This window comes from Cebus imitator, unplaced genomic scaffold, assembly GCF_001604975.1.
Source record: "Cebus imitator isolate Cc_AM_T3 unplaced genomic scaffold, Cebus_imitator-1.0 Scaffold362, whole genome shotgun sequence".
Classification (NCBI taxonomy): domain Eukaryota; kingdom Metazoa; phylum Chordata; class Mammalia; order Primates; family Cebidae; genus Cebus; species Cebus imitator.
The window spans coordinates 791,353-811,773 of NW_016107677.1; the positions used below are offsets into that span (position 1 = coordinate 791,353).

Here is a 20,421-nt window from a genome sequence, read left to right on the forward strand (position 1 = left end):
CCTCCAAAAATACAAAAAAAAAAAAAAAAAAGTAGCTGAACATGGTGGTGCACACCTGTAGTCCCAGCTACTTGGGAGGCTTAGGTGGGAGGATCATTTGAGCCCAGAAGATGGAAGTTGCAATGAGCTGAGATTGCAAAACTGTACTCCAGAGTGGATGTCAGAGTGAGACTCTCTCAAAAAACAAAAAGGATTATGATATTTAATTTTCCACTTTTAAAAATGAATGGAAATTAATTGGATAGATTACTGATCATAATAGGTCTATGAGATTAATGATTGGATATTAATCCTTTTCCATACTCCATTTTCCACTACATACAAATAAATAACATACATTACAATGATACATTTTGTTTTCACATTGAAGAGATACAACTGAATGCAAAAACAAGGTAAATTGTAGTGGAATAGAAATATCTAGATGTCTTCTTTTTTAAATGAGTAGATGCAGGGAAAGGCATCAGTGGCTTTTATCAAAATAATACAGAGCTGACTAAAGGACTAGAGTAGAAATCAAGAAGAGTATTAAGGAATGAAAACGCCTACTTGCCCACTTGTGCCAAGGAACTGAAGGCAGATTGTTACACAATTGGGACAAGGCCGTAACTAACAGGAAAATGAAAAGTAAAAACAGAAAGAAAAAAACACAACTGTTACTATTATAAGATTCTTAAAAATGTAAGAATAACAACCATAATAAAAGGACAGAAAATTATGAAACAAAAGTTGTCAGCTGTTAAGAAAGGACAGATGGGTATGCAAGTAAACCAATTATAAGCTCCAGAAGTAAGAAAAATTAATTTATATACACTCTAGACTGGACAAAATAAAAGATAAAGTTAGTAAATCAGAAGATCACCCACAAAGGAACAATAATTAGATTGACAGCTGACTTCATACCAGAAACAATGAATGCCAAAAGACAATGGATTTTATTTCTTAATAATAGGGAAGAGTATCATTCAGAATATTCTTTAGTAACCATCACTAGTGAGGCAAGAATAAGGCATAATCAAACATTTAAATTCTAAATATTGAGGATGCTGGTAAATAATATCTCTGTCTTTCAAGCAAGAGCAAAGCATATTGCATGACAGGAATTAGAAAAATGGAAAGAAAATATAATTTTCTTTACATCCAAAAATATATCAGAAGACATGTCAAATATATAGACAATTTTATTGTTAATTGAATTAAATGGATTTCCCAAAACTCCAGAATTTTTCTGCAGAAGACAGAATTATAATTCAGGTTTCCCAGAAACATACTCTTAGTTTTATGTTTGAATGCAGGGAGTTTATTCAGGAGAGCTTTCCAAAATAACTCCTGTGAGAGATGAAAGAAGCAGAAATGAACAGAGGGAAATGGCGACCTACAATAGAGGTGCGTCAGAGGAAATGAACTCTAGAGATGAGGAAGACCCTTTTGGGTTGTCCTAGTTTGAGGCAAGAAGACCAGGTTTTAATGTTCCTGCAGCTCCTCAGGAGAAGGTGTGACTTAAGTAAGGCAGTTCTCCAGCAAAGGACAATTTCCAGAGAGGGATTTGGCTGAGACCCACCAGGCTGCAATTTTCTCAGTGACTATCTCTGACTCAGTTGTTAAACATGATCTAGAAGAGTATGATAGTATTAAGGTAAGTTTAGTATTAATGAGTACAATAGCTTAGTATAGAAAATGTATAAATTATACCCAAATAAATCTATAAATTAGAAGGAATCTCATCCAATATTATAACAATTCTTGTAAGCCTCATAAATCTCATCTTAAAATATGTCTTGAGGATTAAAAACCCAAGAATATGTGTGTCAACTTTGAAAAAGAAGAGCAAGTTGTGTTACAAGACATAAAGGCTTAGTACAAAGCTAAAGCAAATTTTATGGTTGGCATGGGAATCTATGAATAGACCAATGGAAATGAATAGCAGGGTCAGGTATAGATCTATGACTCTGTGTTATGAAGATCGGAAAGCTGAAATTATTTAGTAAATGGCACTGAAAAAATACAGGAATATGCATGCACACCTTTTACAACAGTGGACAGAATTCGTAAAGTTCAAAGATCCAAATATGAAAGGAAAAGCTGTAAAACAGGTAAAATAAGGAATATCTTTGCAACTTAGCAGTTAAAACTACATTTTTAAAAGGTACAAATAGTACAAAATATATGGCAAAAATATCTGTTGACTGTTAAATCTTTCTTTGTATTAAGGATTTTATAGAAAAGGTTAACAGGTATATGACTAATAGTTTTCAGTGTCTAATTTAACAGAGCTTAATATCTAAATATAAAAAGATCTCTCTCAGGTAACCCAATGAATGTATTAGAAAAATAATATAAATATGTGGTTCACAGAGATGATGCCTAAATGGGCAAGGGTATGTGAAGATGAGAGGAATGAAAATGAAAATTAAGATGTCTTATGGCTATATCAATCAAATGACAAAAATTTAAAAACGGGATAATGCAAAGGGATGTCACCAATGTGGAAATTCTTACGTACAGTTGCTCAAAGTAAAAGCTGGTACAGTCATTCTGGAAAGAAACTTGTCAGTGTTTATTAAAGTAGATATTTGAATACCCTATTAGTCTACAAGCCCATTCTTGGAGGAAAAAAAGATACATATTTTTGGACACACAAACACACACAGATACACACACACACAGATCCACACACACATATACATATACATACACATATATGTTTTGGTATATATATATTTCTGGAGATATATATATCTTTTTAATCTGAATATATTTCTGGAGATAAATATATATATATATATATATATGTATATGTGTGTGCATATATATGTGTGTGTTTGTGTGTGTGTGTGTATATATATATATATATGTATATATCCAGATTATTTTAAATACAGCCATCAAAGAATATATACCAAGAAGTTTGTTGCCGTATTATTAATACGCATTTAGAGGCAAATTAAGAACTTTTTAATATTAAAGAAATGAATAATTGGTTGGATATATATTATGGAACACAATTCAGGAGGCAAGAGGAACAAATTAAAACCAGGCAGAAAATGGATATATTTAAATGATATATTATTGAGTTTAAAAATTAATAATACCAATTAATAAATGCCAATTAATAAAATTAATACCAATTAATAAAAAATAAAAATTAATACCAATTTATTTGTGTTCTTAATTGTTTCTGCTTTAGGCTGTGACATATTAATTGGTATCAGACCAGTACTTCTGAAGAAAAACTTTTTTATAAAACCTGGATAAAATAAATCAACTATTTTATAAGTTGGGAAACAGGCAGTACAGGACTATGATCACTGAGATAAAAGAAACACATGAATTTCACAGTCACTTCAGATAACAGGTTGGAAACACTTTCTGGACTGCAGCAGAGGGAAGCCCAAAGAGAGCTCAATAGTTTCTCTGAGTTGAAAAGAAAGAGAGAAAGGAGTGTTCAGAGTTGCTGAGATAGCTGGTATTTACAGGGTAAAATACTAGAGGGTTGCAAAAAATGGCATAGTGGTCTCCTTAAGTCTTTTGGCCAAATACTAAGCTCTGTATATAGTGTACTATGAGATTCATTGAGGTCCAAGAGGGAACAGCTACGCGAAATATCTGAATTGAAAAGAAACTCTTGAGACCGTCCAAAACTGTGAAACATTGGAGTTCTTACCTGCTACAGTGGAGAATGTCCGAGACATTTAGTTAAGACCATGACAAGTTAAATTTTAGGAAGGGGTGACTCTAGCCCTAGATTAAAAACTCCTCTAGATCTAACATAGTAAAACTTAAATCTAAGCCTCAAAAAGACCATACTAATCAACAACTGAATCAACTGCCTGTCAGAATAAAACCTAACAGAGTTTAAAGGATGCTAACAAAATCTACAGATTCAGCAAATGAAATTACAATGTCCAATGTTCAGTAAAAAGTTGCTAATCCTTCAAAGCAGCAGGAAAATGAGCCTTGTAAGAAAAAAAAAACATCACTGTAACCAAATCAAGTAACCTTTTTAAGATTCTTGCCTGCAAATTATAACATCTATTATAAATACATTCAGAGATTTAAATGTTGAGGAAACAGATGGAAATCTTAATAGAGAAAAGAAACTTTAAAAAATAATAAAATCTAGACATCAAATAAAATCTAGAAAATCTAGAAAAGAAAATTTTTCACTTTAATTGAAAAAAATTGATGGCTGGACTTAATAAATTAGACATTTCAGAAGAAAAGTGTACTTAGAAACAAAGCAAGATAAACTCTCCAAAGTGGAGCAGAGAGAGAAAAATAACTTAAAATAAAAAAATCAAAGTTGGAGTCCTCTGTCAGACAATAGCAAGCAAGCTAATAAATACATACTTGCATTTCCAGAAAAGAGATTAGAGATGAAAAAAAGTGTGAAAACTAATCACTGAAAATACTTAAAATTTGGTGAGAAATATGAGACAACAGATTCAAAAAATTCAACGCAAAATTACACCTATGCACATCGTAATCAAACTACTGAAAAACAATATGAAAGAAAAAAAATTGAAAGCAGCTAAAGCATACATAATGTACAGGGGGCCATTTGTAGGGATTATGTTTCACTATCTGTCATAAATATTGACATCCAGAATAAAGCAGAAGAACATATTCAATGCGCCGAAAGAAAAAAAAAGTCAACCTTCCATTCTACATCTAGTAAAAATAGAATTTTAATTTACCACATTAGCATTAAAAGGAGAAAAATTATTATCTCAATATATGCAGAAATTTTTTTACCACAAATTCAAAGGATTTATACAAAAATTTGTAGAAAATTAGGATTAGGAGAAACTTTCTTTACTTGATATACTTAGTGGTTAAAGGCCCAATGTTTTGTACCTAATATCAGGAATAAGACAAGAAAATCTGATTGGAAAAGACCATCTGATTTTCACAGATGACATCAACTTGTACATAAATGTCTTAAGAAATCCCCACAGTTATTAGGCATAAGAAGTGAATTTACCAAAAGCCACACAATAAAGATTGATTTAAGATATACTACATTTCTCTATATTAGCAATAAACTTTAAAAATTAAATTTAAAATGTTCATTCATGACAGTATCAAGAAATGTAAAACATTTAAAAGTACATATTTACATTGAAATGCACAAGCCATCTACACTGATAATTGCAAAGCACTGCTTTAAAATATTTCAGAGACATATCATATTTATAAATAATTTGAAAAACTCAAATTGTAAGAAGTCAGTTCTCTCCAAATGTTCTGTAGATTCAAAGTAATCCCAGTAAGATTTTTGGTAGAAATATATACACTGATATTAAACTGTGTATGGAAATGCAAAGGACCTAGAATAGCAAATGCAATCTTGAAAAAAGAATAGTAAGACTCATGCTACCCCAAATTCAAGACTTGCTGCCAATACCCAGTAATAAAGACTGTTACTTATACATATATATGTTTGTGCATATATATCTGTATATACATTTATGTATATATATTTATGTATGTGTTAAGATACAAGACTCTATCAATGGAAAGAATAGGGAGTCCTGAAAAATATCCATACTTATAAGGTCAATTTATTTTCTATAAAGTATCAAATCGATTTAAGGGGAGAAAGGGTGACACTTTTTATACATAGTGCTGGACAACTAGATAACTACATGAAATAAGAGCCATGATCCTACTTCTCATCTTATGAAAAATGAATTTAAGATGAATTATGAGCCTAAATGTAAAAGCCAAAATTATAAAACATATTGAAGAGGGCTGGCACGGTGGCACATGCTTGTAATATCAGCACTTTGGGCGGCCCAAGTGGGTGTGTCACACCAGGCAAGGAGTTGGGGACCAGCCTGGCCAACATAGCAAAACCCCGTCTCTACCAAAAATACAAAACTTAGCTGGTCATGGTGACACATGCCTGTAATCCCAGCTCCTCAGAAGTCTGAGGCATGAGAATCCCTTGAATCAGGGAAGCAGAGTTTGCAGTGAGTTGAGACCACACCACCTGCACTCCAGCCTGGGCAACAGAGGCAAAGCCTGACTCCAAAAGAAGTAAAATAAAATTAAATAAATAAAAAATAAAACCTATTGAAGAAAACAGAAAGATACATCCACAAACCTGGCATAGGCAAAAAACCTAAACCAAAAAAGTTACAAATCAATTGTATTTCATATTTAAAAGCATTTGCCCTTAAGAAGACACAATTCGGAAAATAAAAAGAAATGAGAAGTCAAACCACATAATCAGAGAAACATTTATATTCTCTTTCTGTCATAAAGAAATGAAAAGGTGTTCGCTTAGGAAAATAATTAAAGTCACTGTGTAATGCCATTCTACACATATTATTAGAGTGGTTAAAGTAAAAAATACTGAAATTACCAAGTGTTGAGAAGTACGCAGAGCAACTGGATCTCTCATGAATTGCTGGTGAAAATGGCCCAACTACTCTGGAGGAAAAAGACATTATAAGCTTTATAAGCTTGTAAAGACTTTGGTACCTTCAGAAGCTTTATAAGCTTCTTATAAAGTTAGATATACTCTTAACGTATGACCTAATGATTCTGATCCTGAGCATTTTTCCTAGAGAAGTGAACTTTATTCAAACAAAAACTGTACATAGATTTTCATAGCAGTGTTATTTGTAATAGCCAAAACTTAACACAACCCAAATCTCATTGAATGGGTAAAAGAATAAAGAAATGATGGTATATACATGCAATAGATATACAACACACCAATGAAAAGCAAAAAAGTAAGAATGCTTTTGACATATACAAAAATTTCCATAGATCTCAAGAACATTATGTTGAGTTAAAAAGGGCTAATCTCAAAAGATTACATGCTATGTGATTTCATTAATATAACATCCTTAAAGTCACATAATTATAGTAATAGAGAACACGTGATTAGTTGCCGTGCTTAGGTTGGGGATAGGATATGACTATAAAGGAGAACAAGAGAGTTTCTTTGGGAAGATGAAACAAATTTTTGTCCTAATTGTGATGATACGTGAATCTATATATACTAATGCCATACATAATCTATATGTACATATATGATAAAATATCATAGAACCGCAAAAAAGAAAAAAAAATAGTGCATGTGAAAACTAGTGAAGTCCTAATAAGGTCGGTAGTTTAGTAATAGTATTGATACAGTGTCAGTTTTCTGGTTTTGTGGATCATGATGTGGTTATGTGAAGTGTCATTGAGGTATGCTGGGTGTAGGGTGCATAGGGAAGTCAGTGCTATTTTTTTGTGACTTCTATGGGAATTTAAAAATTCTATGCGAGTAGAACTTCATGTTTAAGGTCTTTGCACTTTACTGCATGTACATCATGTCTTTTAAACATTTAAAGTGACTTCCCTACCCACATATGTTATATAACAAGACATCTGTCTTATTATATAAGAAAAAGAGTTTGTGCAAAGATGATGTATTACTAATTCAGGAGTATACATAATTTATTTTCTTTACATAAAGTTAAAAAGCTTTTAAAATCATTCATATGTCTAGATATATTACAAATAATTATGTGGTACATATATAGTATATATCATAATTTTGCCATAATTTGAAAAATATTCTAACAGTTAAAATAAATGAGCTAAATCTAGATTTCATATATATAATATACAGTGAAAAAAGCAAGTCACAGAAAAATATATCATTTATGTTAATTTTGAAATAATACTCTAAAATGTTTAATACATATATAGAAAAACAAAATAGCATGTAAGGGGACTTCATCTTTATAAAACTTGCTTTCTCTCTTTAAAGAAATACATGGGTAGTAAGTTCATGGATAGTTGCTATTATGTGTGCTGTTTTGTATATCTTCACTTCCAAAAGACAATATTTTAAAAATTAAAATTAATATGTAATAAAATCTTGTTTATGAAAAAAATGTAGAAGAGGAGGAAATCGCTCTTCTTTAATGTATGAGAATCTATTTTTTAATTAAGTTGCCAAAGTTGGAGGTGAATTAGAATCCAACGCTTGGAAAGTCCTGTCCCAAAATGCGCATCTCTCATTTAATTGTGATAATATAGTGGCGGGCACAAGCTGCAAACCTTGTAGGTAGGGCTATATAAAAGAGATCTGTTCTGAAAACAAAGACCTAAAAGAATTTTGCAAAATCCAATCTAATAAGCATTTGCCATTAAGTTGTATGTGAGAAAATTCCTATCTGACATTAACTTGAGACTGTTTATTATATTATAGTCATAGAAAATATTGCAGTATTTTAGAATCCAGCATAACTTTTTATAGAATAAGTGTTGAATGCGTGATTAGTTCTTTTCAGTTTTTTTTTTTTAAGTTGGCGCTCCATATCCATGGGTTCTACATTCACAGATTCAACCAACTGTGGATTGAAAATATTCAACAAACAAAAAATAACAATACAACAATAAAAATGATGCAAATAAAAAAGCAATACAGCATAAAAACTATATAGCATTTACACCTAGTTAGGTATTAGAAGTAATCAGAGATTATCCCAAGTATAAGTGAGGATATGCATAGGTTATATGCAAATAATTCTCCATTTTAAATAAGGGACTTGAGCATCCATGGATTTTGTTATATGTGGAAATCCCAGAATGAATCCCCACAAATACTGAGGGACAACTATAAATACATTTTATATTATATTGAAAAAATCCATATATTCTTTACAATTTCTCTGTTTTTTTTTTTAAATAGTAAGCAGAGAGTGGTGTTTAGTTGGGAAGTCAATGTTTTCAAAAATAATATCTAAATATTACTGCATATGGGCTGTGCCAGGTTCACTGAAAGACATCTAACTAGCCCATTTATGAAATTTTTAGGTTTGCTTTTAAGCTGCTAAATGGCATCATTTTGAAGCCATGTGTTTCTGATAATTTTACTTCTAAAGTTGATTTCCTATGTAATATGACCAAATTAGTAACTGACACTAGTTATTTTCTACTTTGGAAGAAATCATCTTTGGATGTTAATGACTTAGATGATAATAAAATTTTGGAAGGTGTTTATTTACAAATGTTTCCTTGACTGTAGGTTTTGTCTTATTTCAGGGATAGTGGGAATTCTACTTTCTTAATAGGTGTAGTGAAATTATGTCATTACATTTAAATAAATCAACCTCATTTTAAAATATTAAGGCTTATAGTCATAAAGCCTCTTTAGTCTGCAGGAGGATCGCTTATTGGGTTCACATTTTTTTTTTCTTGTTATCTAAGTAGTCTCACCAAAATTGTGGTATTGCTTTGATATTTCCCCTTAATTTTTGACTGGTTATTTTTAAGATTTACCATTGATTGAGCTATTCTAATGAGCTATTCTAATATTAGACTTGTATTCTTACATACTATTGAAATACATTTCAAAAATAATGTATAACTCATACAAATCACAAGTGTAAATTCGAAGCCAATTTTTATTTATTTTACTTTAAAGTTTTCTACCAAAGTTTTTGACAATGTAATTATATCACTTAGCCAGTTACATTTAAAAAATGATTGACATTATAGAATAAGTTATATTCTGAACTCAGCAAGAGTAATACTTGCTTACTTAAAAATAGTATGTGAGGCATGACATATGTTAATTAGCTCACTTTAGCCATTCCACTGTGTATTATATTTTAAAACATCATGTTTTACATGATACCTATATACAATTTTTGCTTGTCAATTAAGACCAAATCGGGGAAAATATAAATAGATTTGGAAAAATATAAGTATATTAAATAAATGGAAGTTCATATGTTTAAGAGTAGAAAGAAGGTGGGAGGGGATGAAAGGGTGAAGGGCAAATATCTCAATTTTAAAGAGGATAATTTTTGGATTCTAGTTCCTTAAGTCTTTGTAGCTCATCATATGGTGACAGCTTTTTAACCATAGTGGTGGTTTTATGCTTGTATTTTGCTATGTTTAAGTTTTCTTAACATCAAACATTAAGAACAATGCTTTTTCACAGGATTTCAAGCATAGTGTGGTTTTGGTTAAATCCCAGCTACTTTGAGGCTGCTTTGCTTCCCCTCATGGCATTTCCCCCCATTTCAGAACTGAATCCTAATATATCTTTATGTAATGATATTCAACATTATGTACAACAATGTTTTATAGGTAAGAAGCAATTAATTTTGACTCTTAGATTCAGTCTAAGTAATAAAAGTTCAAAGGCAATTTGGGATAATTTAATTTTTATGTTCATTAAATAATGCCCTGAAATATCTATATATTTATAATTATTCCCAAATTAGACTTAAACATAATATTTAATATTGATAATGGTTGTAATGAGAAGATAAAGATTGTCTGTAGCTTTATAGTATGCAAGTATGGGATGAAAGGCATTTCAGAGAATTTTATTGATAAGACTAATACATATAAGTGGTAATATATAAATATTGCAAAAAATAACCGGATATGACATGTCTAACATTCAGCTAAGAATTAAATAATATACTTGGCAAATAAATAATGTTAAGCTCTTTAAAGTTTCATCAGCTACCTTTGAGATTGATTTTCATCAAAATTACTGTACTAAAATGTTTTCTTTTGTTGTACAGACTCAAATAGCAATCCTCAATTTTATAATCGACTCTTATTTGCAAAAAATGCTTTGACATAGTGCATTTGTTCTGCCTGGGCAGCAATAAAGGATTGTGGTATCATTTTGAAGAAGGTTGTTTGACAGAGCCTGTTTGTTTATTTGGGGTAATGTGAGCTGCATTCAGAAAATGCCATATTTTGTTTCATGATTGTATACATTCTCTTCCATTGCTCCCAGGCAAGACTTGTAAGCAGAGAAGACACGGATTTAGACCTTTTTTCCATGACCAGTAGAAATGCTTTGTCTGTGAAGAGAGAAAAAAAAAATCAGGCACACAGACACTCAGCAGGATCTTCAAGTAAGTTGTGGTTTCCTTCAGAATTAATTTAGAAATCACAAATGAATTGATGGAACCTAATGCCAACAAGCATTCTTTTACAGATAGGGGGTGGGATGCCAGCAACTTGAACTGCCCAAAAATGTGTATTTAAATTTTTTCTTTCTTTACATGTCCTCTTTTGATATAAACAAAATTAAATTATTTCTAAAATTAACTGCATCAGTTTTTATTTTAATTGTATTCTATGAATCAATATCTCCTGCCCCCCATACCCTATGAATCATATTGAATTCATTAATAATTTAATTCTAAAAGAATTTTTAGGCTAATTATAAAATGTTAGATTTATATATGAAAGTAGTATATTTTGGCCTTTTGCCATTGATTTAATAGATACTGTATGTAAAGTTAATTTTCAAAGGAAATATTTGTAAATAGAAGAGGTTTAGATAATATTATATTGTCAAAAACATGCTTTCAAAAACTATTTCCATTGGATATGTGAGAATTTGACTATGTCTATTAATAATGACTATATATTCATAAACCTGTCACACACAACTATTACCTTTAATTTGGTGTGAAATATATGTCTATTAAATATATGTATATAACCTATTTAGAGAGAATATAGAAATAATGGTTTCAACAAAAATTATATTGCAATTATTAACTGAAAAAATGTAAACATTTAAAAATTGTCTATATCTTGTGGTATTTCAGGAGACTAGAGAGTAATATCTTTCAAAGTCCTTATTTAACCCTTATTTAACCACATTAGTATAAAAGATGTTTTGCTTCACATTACATTTTGTTAATTTCCCCAATGTATAGTGAAACTCAAAAGTTCACACATATTTATATTTAATTATAATTATTGTTATTTTTGAAAAAGTTTTATTACTCATTGGTATTACACACACACACACACACACACACACCACGTATATAAAATCAATATTTGATTGAAAGTGAAAAATTCAGTGATCCAGATGGTGTACACTCCAGATAAATGAAAACTTCAAAATGATTCTCTGACTTTCACTTTTCATCCAAGTACTTGGCTTAATTAGATTATAATTATTTGTATTTATTCAGACATGCAAGTTCATTTTAATAAATTTTAATTTACTTTTGAAATAATAATTTTAATGTCTAATTTTTAAATATTTTCCAAATTTCAAAGACCTTAGAGATCTTGAATTTTTCTTTTCTTTTTTTTCTTTTTTTATGATTCAGTCTCTGTAGAGACTGCCAAAAATTGCCAATGCCGACTATATTTCAAGTAGTCATGGTGGGATATTGGGAAAAATTTTCAATTAGCAATAATCGCACGTCGGATAAACCTCATTGGCTACCATACTGCCACGGCATAAAGCTGAATTTTTCTTATATGATTATAGAATCTGCTCATTGAAATGTTGCCCTAGTCAATATAGTTAAGAAATAAATATTTTAAGTTTAAATTATTCACGTAATATAAATATTTTAGTTATTAACATAATACACTAACTTTATCAAATTTTAAAATCTGTATTCCTTTTCAGAATTAATCAACCTGTATCAGTACATATTAATGAATAATGCTAATTTTTTTGTACTGCATATTACAAACTCATATGATATCACTTTGGAGCATGGTAGGTAAAAAATAAACCAATTAAGAACAAACACAAAAACAAAAAAATATTGCCTTGTCACATTAGAATTTCAAAACTTCTGTTTAATATGTTACCTCAATGTTAAAACATTAATAATTCAATGAATCAGCAACTGTTTTCAAATATGCAAGTTTCATCATTCACATCCATGATATTGAATTATAGATTTTAGAGTCCAGAGTTCACTTTTAACATATTCTCTAAGAAGCCGAAATAATGCAATTCTCATTGTAATTCCAACTATTTGTCAACAAATAATATTTTTGCAAACACTACTAATCTCTGAATGTGCTTAGTAAGTGACAATTTAAGGCAAACTACTTTAGAAAATGGAATTTTAATTAACAGAATGATTATGAATAAGATATACTTGTTTAATCACTGTAGTTACTAGTTAACTATAACATCAGTGTTATATAATGATAAAGAGTATGGCCTCTGACATCACTTTGGCTGGATTTAAATGAGGACTTAATCTTTAAAATAGGAGTGATAATAGAAGTACCTAACTTACAGAGTTGTTGTTGGGATGAAATGGATGCCAGTTAGAACACTAACTGGTACAAAATAAGTGTTTAGTAAGCATTCTTTGTAATTACCACCTATGCATAATTATAAAAGAAGCATCTATTGGGCTAAGGTATGGAAGTCTCAAGTATCTAGGCACATGGTCTAATTGTTTCAGCTTACAAGAAACCTACTCTTAGTTGCTTAACTGAAATATTTGGCTTAGTCTATCATTCTATAGAAATCAAAGTCCTTGGGCCTTAGGCCTCCACGGCCCTGGGTCAACCAGTTACAGCTTTGGTATCTCGAAAGCTCTTTTTCTTTTAGCTTCCTCTTGCTCTCAAAACTTATCACCTTATACAGCTATTAATAAAATATTTCTTTTAGCTTTGCAAGTCAAATCCAGAATGCACTTTGTTGACTACAGCTGTAAAACTCTTTTTGAGCCTTTGAACTTTTCTAGATATTTCTCTTTTAGTGTTGTTATAATTTTATAGCATGCATTCTTTGGAATCAGATAAGTTCAGATTTAAAATCCCAGTTCCACCATCACATATGAGTTTTGTGATCTTGGGTAAATTGTTTAACCTCTAACATTAAGTTTACTCTCTATAAAATAGGAACAGTAATGTTTACATCATAGTTTTAGTGAGAAAAAAGTGAATAAAATACATAAAGCATGTGATATATTGCCTTGGATACTATAAGGTCCTGAAGAATAGTACCTGTTGTCTTCATTGTTTGTTGTTGTAGGTTTTGAGATTCTGTTCATCATCATAAAACAACCCCACAGTAGAACTGTCTCCCTTTTCTGTGTGTCAAATATAATCAGACCAGGAGTATACTTTTAACATGCTAGCCATCTCAGGAAATACTGTCTTTTCTTAGAGAACTTCCTAAATTTTCTGTCTCTTTTCTGTTAGTCTTTACTATTTCCTTGTAAAAGGGCCAAAACAGTCTTCTGCTATCTAGATTTCTAATCTGTCATATGGTTTACAAAGTAATGTAAGAGATTACATTCTCATTCAAAAATTGCTGTTTATAAAATGAACATAGCAAGACATTTACTCATTTATATAATATTTGGGCAAAATATTTGATTTTACTAAATGATTTGTTTGATTCAATTTATTTCCTTATTTAATGCTTAAAGCATGCATTGCAATATATAATAATTTTATTGGTAGAGCAACTTATAGCTTTATACATTATCTTTTCTCATGCATAATAATTAGTTTTCTTTGGCAACTAACATACATGAAACTCAGGATTTTAACTAATTTGCTTTTTACACAAAAAAAACTGGAAGGAAGAGCAGCAACTGGAATTCATCTTTTTTTGGTTCCAAATCCAGGGATATATCATCATTTATTCTTCTATGGATTAAAACATATAGCTTAGTTAGTAAAATAGTAAACAAAAATTAATATAGTTTTTAATTGTTAAATTATCCAAAAGTCATTTATTGAATGTTCACTGCTCCCTGCATACCCATGAGTAGTTTCCAGGTGCCTCCTTCTGATTGACTCTGTACTTTCCAGGATATATTCCATTTTCATAGTAGTTGGGGTTTGAAAACCACAATACCTCTGTAATAGTGAGTAACCAGACCCTAGTCAAGTTCTTCTTTGGTTATAGCTAAACTTATGAAAAATTAGCCCTTTTAATAATGGTATTGAATTTTCTGAATATGGCAGAAAGCATTCTTCAAAAGAGAAGAATTATAGTGGGCAAATTGACTTAGAAAGACATCTTAAAGGCACTATACGTGATTTGTGCCTAGAATGACAATTGGGATTTAAGTAAGGAAAGAGGTAGAAGGAAACTATTTAAAGAAAGGTAAAGAGTAAAATATGAACGTATCTTTGTGGAACATAGAAGAGTCTGTCTGGACCAGAGGTTCCATATACTGAAGTAATGTGAAATAAGGTTGGATTAAAGAGGAAGCCTAGTTTTAAGTAAGTTTGAAAGTAAAGTAGAAGACTTGAACTTTCCTGCTAATAATAACAAATGAAGATTTTGAAAAATAAGTGTTTTAGAAACTAATACTTGTTTTAAAAAGGCATTCTGAATCTTTTCTAACATTATATACTTTCTCTAATATATTGAAAGAGTAATTTTACAGCTCTTATGAAAATATATTGATTTTGGCGATAAAAACTTCAAAATGAAATAGATTGCTAGGAGTCCATGCCTAATACTGTTTACAGGTTGAGGGACTAAGGATAGCAGCTAAAGCAAAAGTAGATTCCAAGGATAGATATTGAGATTTATTTCAAGTAGAATAAGCACATTTCAATAATAAAATTTTAAACTTGCAAATCAAGAAGGTAGCATGTTGTATATTTATGTTTATCTGTGTACATATATTCATATGTGCACATGTATATGAATATCTAATTTGTGCATAGCTGGAAATATATATGTGTGTGTGTGTGTGTCTGTGTGTGTGTGTGTGTGTGTGTGTGTGTGTGTGTAACATGCATAATACCGCACTGTGTGAACTCAAGAATTATCAATTGCATATATTTGTGTATTATTACATAAGCCACATATCATAATAGTAAGCTGTTACCTGCCTACAATGTGCAAATCACTTCTACAAGCCATAAAGAAAATATAAAGATGAATTATATGTGCTTAACACATATCAGGCACTTATATTAAGTGAATAAATGAATATATGAACCTTTGTTGCTACTCATATAATGTATTCATATCACTATTTTTCAATGGGTATCGTTTTCTACAAAAACAAAGAGAAACATTTTCTTTAACATTCATGGACTTCTTTCCAAACTGTATGTATGAGATTTAGACTGATAAATTGTTATTGATATTAGAGTAAGGTTGTCAAATATTATAAAGTAAAATGCTCTATGATGGAATTTAATCAACATGAAGATGAAATTTTGAAAGGCTTGGCTTATATCAGAGAGGAAAATCTGTCTTAAAAGCCCTAAACAGACTTTCTTTTAAATTCCATTGTCAATAACAATATTGTACTAATATTTTGTGTTTATTGATTCTTCTCCTCTGCTAGAATGTATGCTCCAGAAAGGCAGGGAATTTAATTAAGCATTCTAGGTACCTGGAACAATTCCCTGCCACATGGTCTTTTATATATATATATATGTGTGTGTGTATGTATATATATTTATATATATATATAATATATATATTTATATATATATATTATATAAAATTCCCTGCCACATGGTATTATATATATATATATATATATATATATATATATATATAAAAGATCGTTGGATGGATGGATGGATGAGTGAATGTGGTCATCCTTTAGATGCATCAAATTTAGGAGTATCTGACATTTTCTTGCTTCATAGTAAGAGGAAAGCTTTACCAACAAAGAAGCAGGGTAGAAGACTGCCTGTTTACTAGACATTCAACATCTATCATAGCTTCTCAGAGCTTTGCAAAATCCTGGCATTTGTAAGCATTAAAAATATAATCCATCAATATGTTAAATGTGTCATTTCAGATGAAGTTTTCAAATAACAATCAGAAGATGCAAGCTTCCACAGATCTAGCCTATATGAAGCTAATCCTGTAATTTCTTCATTCAAAAATATTTATGAGCCAGGTTCAATGGCTCATGCCTATAATCCCAGCAATTTGGGAGGTCAAAGTGGGAGAATTGCTTGAGCCTAGAACTTTGAAACCAGTCTGGACAACATAATGGGACCCTTACTCTATAAAAAATCCAAAAATTAGCCAGATGTGGTTCCGTGTGCCTGTAGTCCCAGTTACTCAGGAGGCTGAGGTGGGAGATCGATTGAGCTCAGGAGATTGAGTCCTCAGTGAGCTATGATCACACCACTGCCCTTCAGCCTGGACACCAGAGCAAAGTTCTGCAGCTAAGAGGCAATAAATACAATAAATAGATAATGAACATATATATGCCTTAAATTACTATTTTCTGAATATAATAATTTTCACATGTGTATGTATTTGAATTATAAGTGTATTTTTGAAGACCATCTTTATGAAAAGTAATTTGGATTCAATTTTCTTCTCTTTAAAAGAGATTCACAGCTTGGACTAAATGAAGTCCAAGTATTATTTATTCACAGCATTTTAGTCTAGAAAGTGTGTTTGAGGGAAATTGAAGAAAAACATAAGGCCTGAAATTGTCAAGAAAGCATGTTCCATTCTTCTTTTTCTCTTTCTTCTAAGTTTTAGAAGTTTATAAACTGGAAATAGCCTATAAAACTGTATCATTAACTAGAAAAGCCTATTAACTAGGGAATGACTAATAAAGTATAATATAGCTCTCATTAAACTGGAATTATGAGGTAAAGAGCAGTAAAGGATGATTAATATGCTGATTGAATTTTAAAACATGGTGAGTGTGGTATTGATAAGAATATGTGTTTAGAGATTGGGCAGTCTCATTTATAGTCCTTGTTGGCTCTTTCTCAGCTTGTTTGTGTACTTAGTTAAATCATTTGGAACTCATGTAAATTTAGCAGGTAAAGGCAGCCTGGCATAGTGGAAAGAAATTTGGAGTAGATCAGATCTAAATTTCAATTTTGTTACTTACATATATGATATTTGTAAACTTGAATAGGATATTTGAGGTCTTATTTGTCCATTAAGAGAATATTATGGTAAAATTAGATAAATATATATATTTGTATTTTGGACTCATGAGAAGAGGGACAGAAAACAAAAATAGATATAGAAGAGATCAAGAGTCCTTCTAGCTTTCAAATTCCGTAATTCTGCAACTAGAACAATACAGCTTTGTATACAACAATTTCTTAAATAAAAAGCAACAGAAACTATCATTTCTGATATTTTTCAGTATGAAAATCATGCTTGCAACTCAAACTTTCTCTGTGCCATAATACTTCTAAACGATTCTAATATTAAATATTGTTTAAATTGTCTCTAATTATTTTAGCTAAGCACAATCAGCTGAAAGGGGAAAAAATAAATATTTTCTTTAAATGTTTTTAAAGTAAAGATCAGAGGACTCCATTATCTGTGAGAAATTACAGCTATTTTGTAAAATCAAACTGAATTTCAGAATGCTAAAACTCATATTAAAACCTGTAACTTCTACTGAAATAATCTAAGAATTTTCTACCATAAATAATTAGAAATTAATTTTCAACATCCGAATCCATTTTCAAAGAAAAAGAAAAAAAGTCGTTTTCTATTGAGAAACCAGTCCCCATCTCATAGGATGGCATTTGAAAATGATCTTTTACTTAATCCATAGCTAGATGTTTACTTTTTAGGAAAATGTTGTTTGTAATTGAAAATTAAAGACGCTGAAGAAGAAACTAGTTATAGACCTACAGATACAATGTAATTTAATAATTAGATTATTTTGAAGGTGGTTATTAAAGTCTATGAAGTTTTTATACAAGTATGAAGTGCCGTTATGGGAAAAACAAAAGAGTAAGATACTAGCCAGCCATCTTCTTTAAGATAAATTTAAGTTTTACAATTTATGGAATTCCGTAAAAGGTGACCTTGGTTGTAAATCTGATTAATTCTAAAGAAGAATATTAAAGAGTCAGACCTGAAATATCTCCTGAAAAAAAAAAAAGTATATGTTTTGAAGAAAACTCTAGTATATTAATGGACCAAAATTGGAAGGAGACAGAAAAGTTGTGGTTTTGAAGAGAAAGTTAATAATACTTTAAATTTACCCTTAAAAAAAAAAGTATCTTTGAAGTTATGTATGGCTGTTTCATTCAACAAACATTTACTGAGCACTATACTGTAGATATAATTTCAAATTTAATTAAATAAGTTCTAAACATTAACACCACAGGGCAGTCTCTGTATGTTATGATTATACTTAATGTAAGTACATGAGGCAGTTTTTTCAAAGTAGATTTTATTTTCAAAAATAAAAAATTCATTTTAATTCCATTAAAAAAAATGTTTTACATGAAATAGACTTGTTTTTTTCTCTCTGAAAGCATTAATAATGAACATCATCCAATTAAAAATGTGTAATGCATTGCAGCATTAATTTTTAAAGTTGAAGAACCTACCTCTGTGGTTATGAGTTGTCTCCATTCCTACAGCAAGGAGTGGTTGAGTGAGAAGGGCGTATTCTCCAAAGTAACCCCACTAAACAAAAGCACGTGGTTTACTGTGGTTTACACTCCTTAGGAATTTATCTTTAGAAAATTACAGTTAAAGTAACTGCTATTGCTATTCTCTAAGACTATTCCAAAATAGACTACTTACATAGGAGCCATGCAATGTTCTCAAAACTGGAAGTCCCTTATATATTTCAGGGAAGTGTAGCTCTGGTATTGGAGCTGTTATTCAGCATAGCACCTGTTATTCAGAACCAAGTAAGGAATCTTTCAACACAAAAAATGTGGAGATATTCATACTTTATTGTCTTTTGCCACAACATTCTCATTATAGTGTCTTCTCATTAAAGGAAGAGAAAATCACAATAATGTGACATTTTCATATTACCAAGTTACTTACTTGGATTATAAATTTACAGTTTTTTATAAAATAGTAGGCCAAAGACATAGACAGGTAGTTCAATAGATTAGACACACAAACACAAATAGACACACACACACACACACACACACACACAGACACACACACACACAGAAAGAGAGAGAGAGAAAGAGAAACTTTACCTCCTAATTCTTGCTACATTACCATTTATGACTACAAGTATAAATTATTTTGTTTTACTTTATGAATATACTCATCACTGATGTTTTATCAGTGAATTTACCTGCTCATTTTGTTGTCTTATTCTCCAAGCTTTCTGCCATCTGTTTCTAATATATATCTGCTGATACAGTTTGGATGTGTGCCCCTGCTCACATCTCTTTGAAATCTAATCCCCAGTGTGGGAGTTGGGGACTGAAAGGGAGGTGATTTGATCACAGGGGAGAATTTCTCACAGTTTAGCAGCATACCCTGTGGTACCGTCCTTGCAATAGTGAGTGAGTTCTTGTGAGATCTGGTCATTTAAAACTGTGTAGCCCCTCCCCCCTCACTCTTTTGCTCCTACTCTGGCCATGTGACACGTCTGCTCCCAATTCACTTTTGCCATGATTGTGAGCTTCTGGGCAGGCCTCAAGAAGCTCAGCAGATGCCATCGTACTTCCTGTAAAGTCTGTGGAACCATGAGCCAATCCAATTAAACCTCTTTTCTTTATAAATTATCCAGTCGCAGGTATTTCTTTACAGCAATGTGAGAACAGACCATACATATGTTTTGAAAAAGGTTTTTCCATATCTCCATGATGTTTAAGTACCATTTTGAACATTTTGGGAGCTCTGTTACTTCCTACTAGTCCTGTAGATTTCATAACTGAAATTTACAAATAAATTATTTGAGTTTTTTTCTC

The 20,421-nt window shown here is 30.8% G+C and overlaps 1 protein-coding gene and 1 non-coding gene across 6 annotated transcripts in view; one reads left to right on the top strand and one right to left on the bottom strand.

Moving 5' to 3' along the window:
• The window catches only part of LRRIQ1 (leucine rich repeats and IQ motif containing 1), a 233,659-nt gene that overhangs the window by 204,202 nt on the left and 9,036 nt on the right, over positions 1-20,421 (top strand). For 3 of the 5 annotated variants that reach the window (XM_017506824.2, XM_037730804.1, XM_017506828.2), the window contains one exon: positions 10,772-10,892. In XM_017506824.2, coding sequence (XP_017362313.1) covers positions 10,772-10,892 — 121 coding nt within the window. Of the gene's footprint in view, positions 1-10,771; positions 11,089-12,421; positions 12,641-20,421 lie in introns of those variants that run through there. The other 2 variants (XM_017506826.2, XM_017506827.2) reach the window with 2 other exon arrangements.
• LOC119467990 lies at positions 12,114-12,254 on the bottom strand. The gene has a single exon (XR_005196624.1). It is a non-coding gene; the product is annotated as a U4 spliceosomal RNA (small nuclear RNA).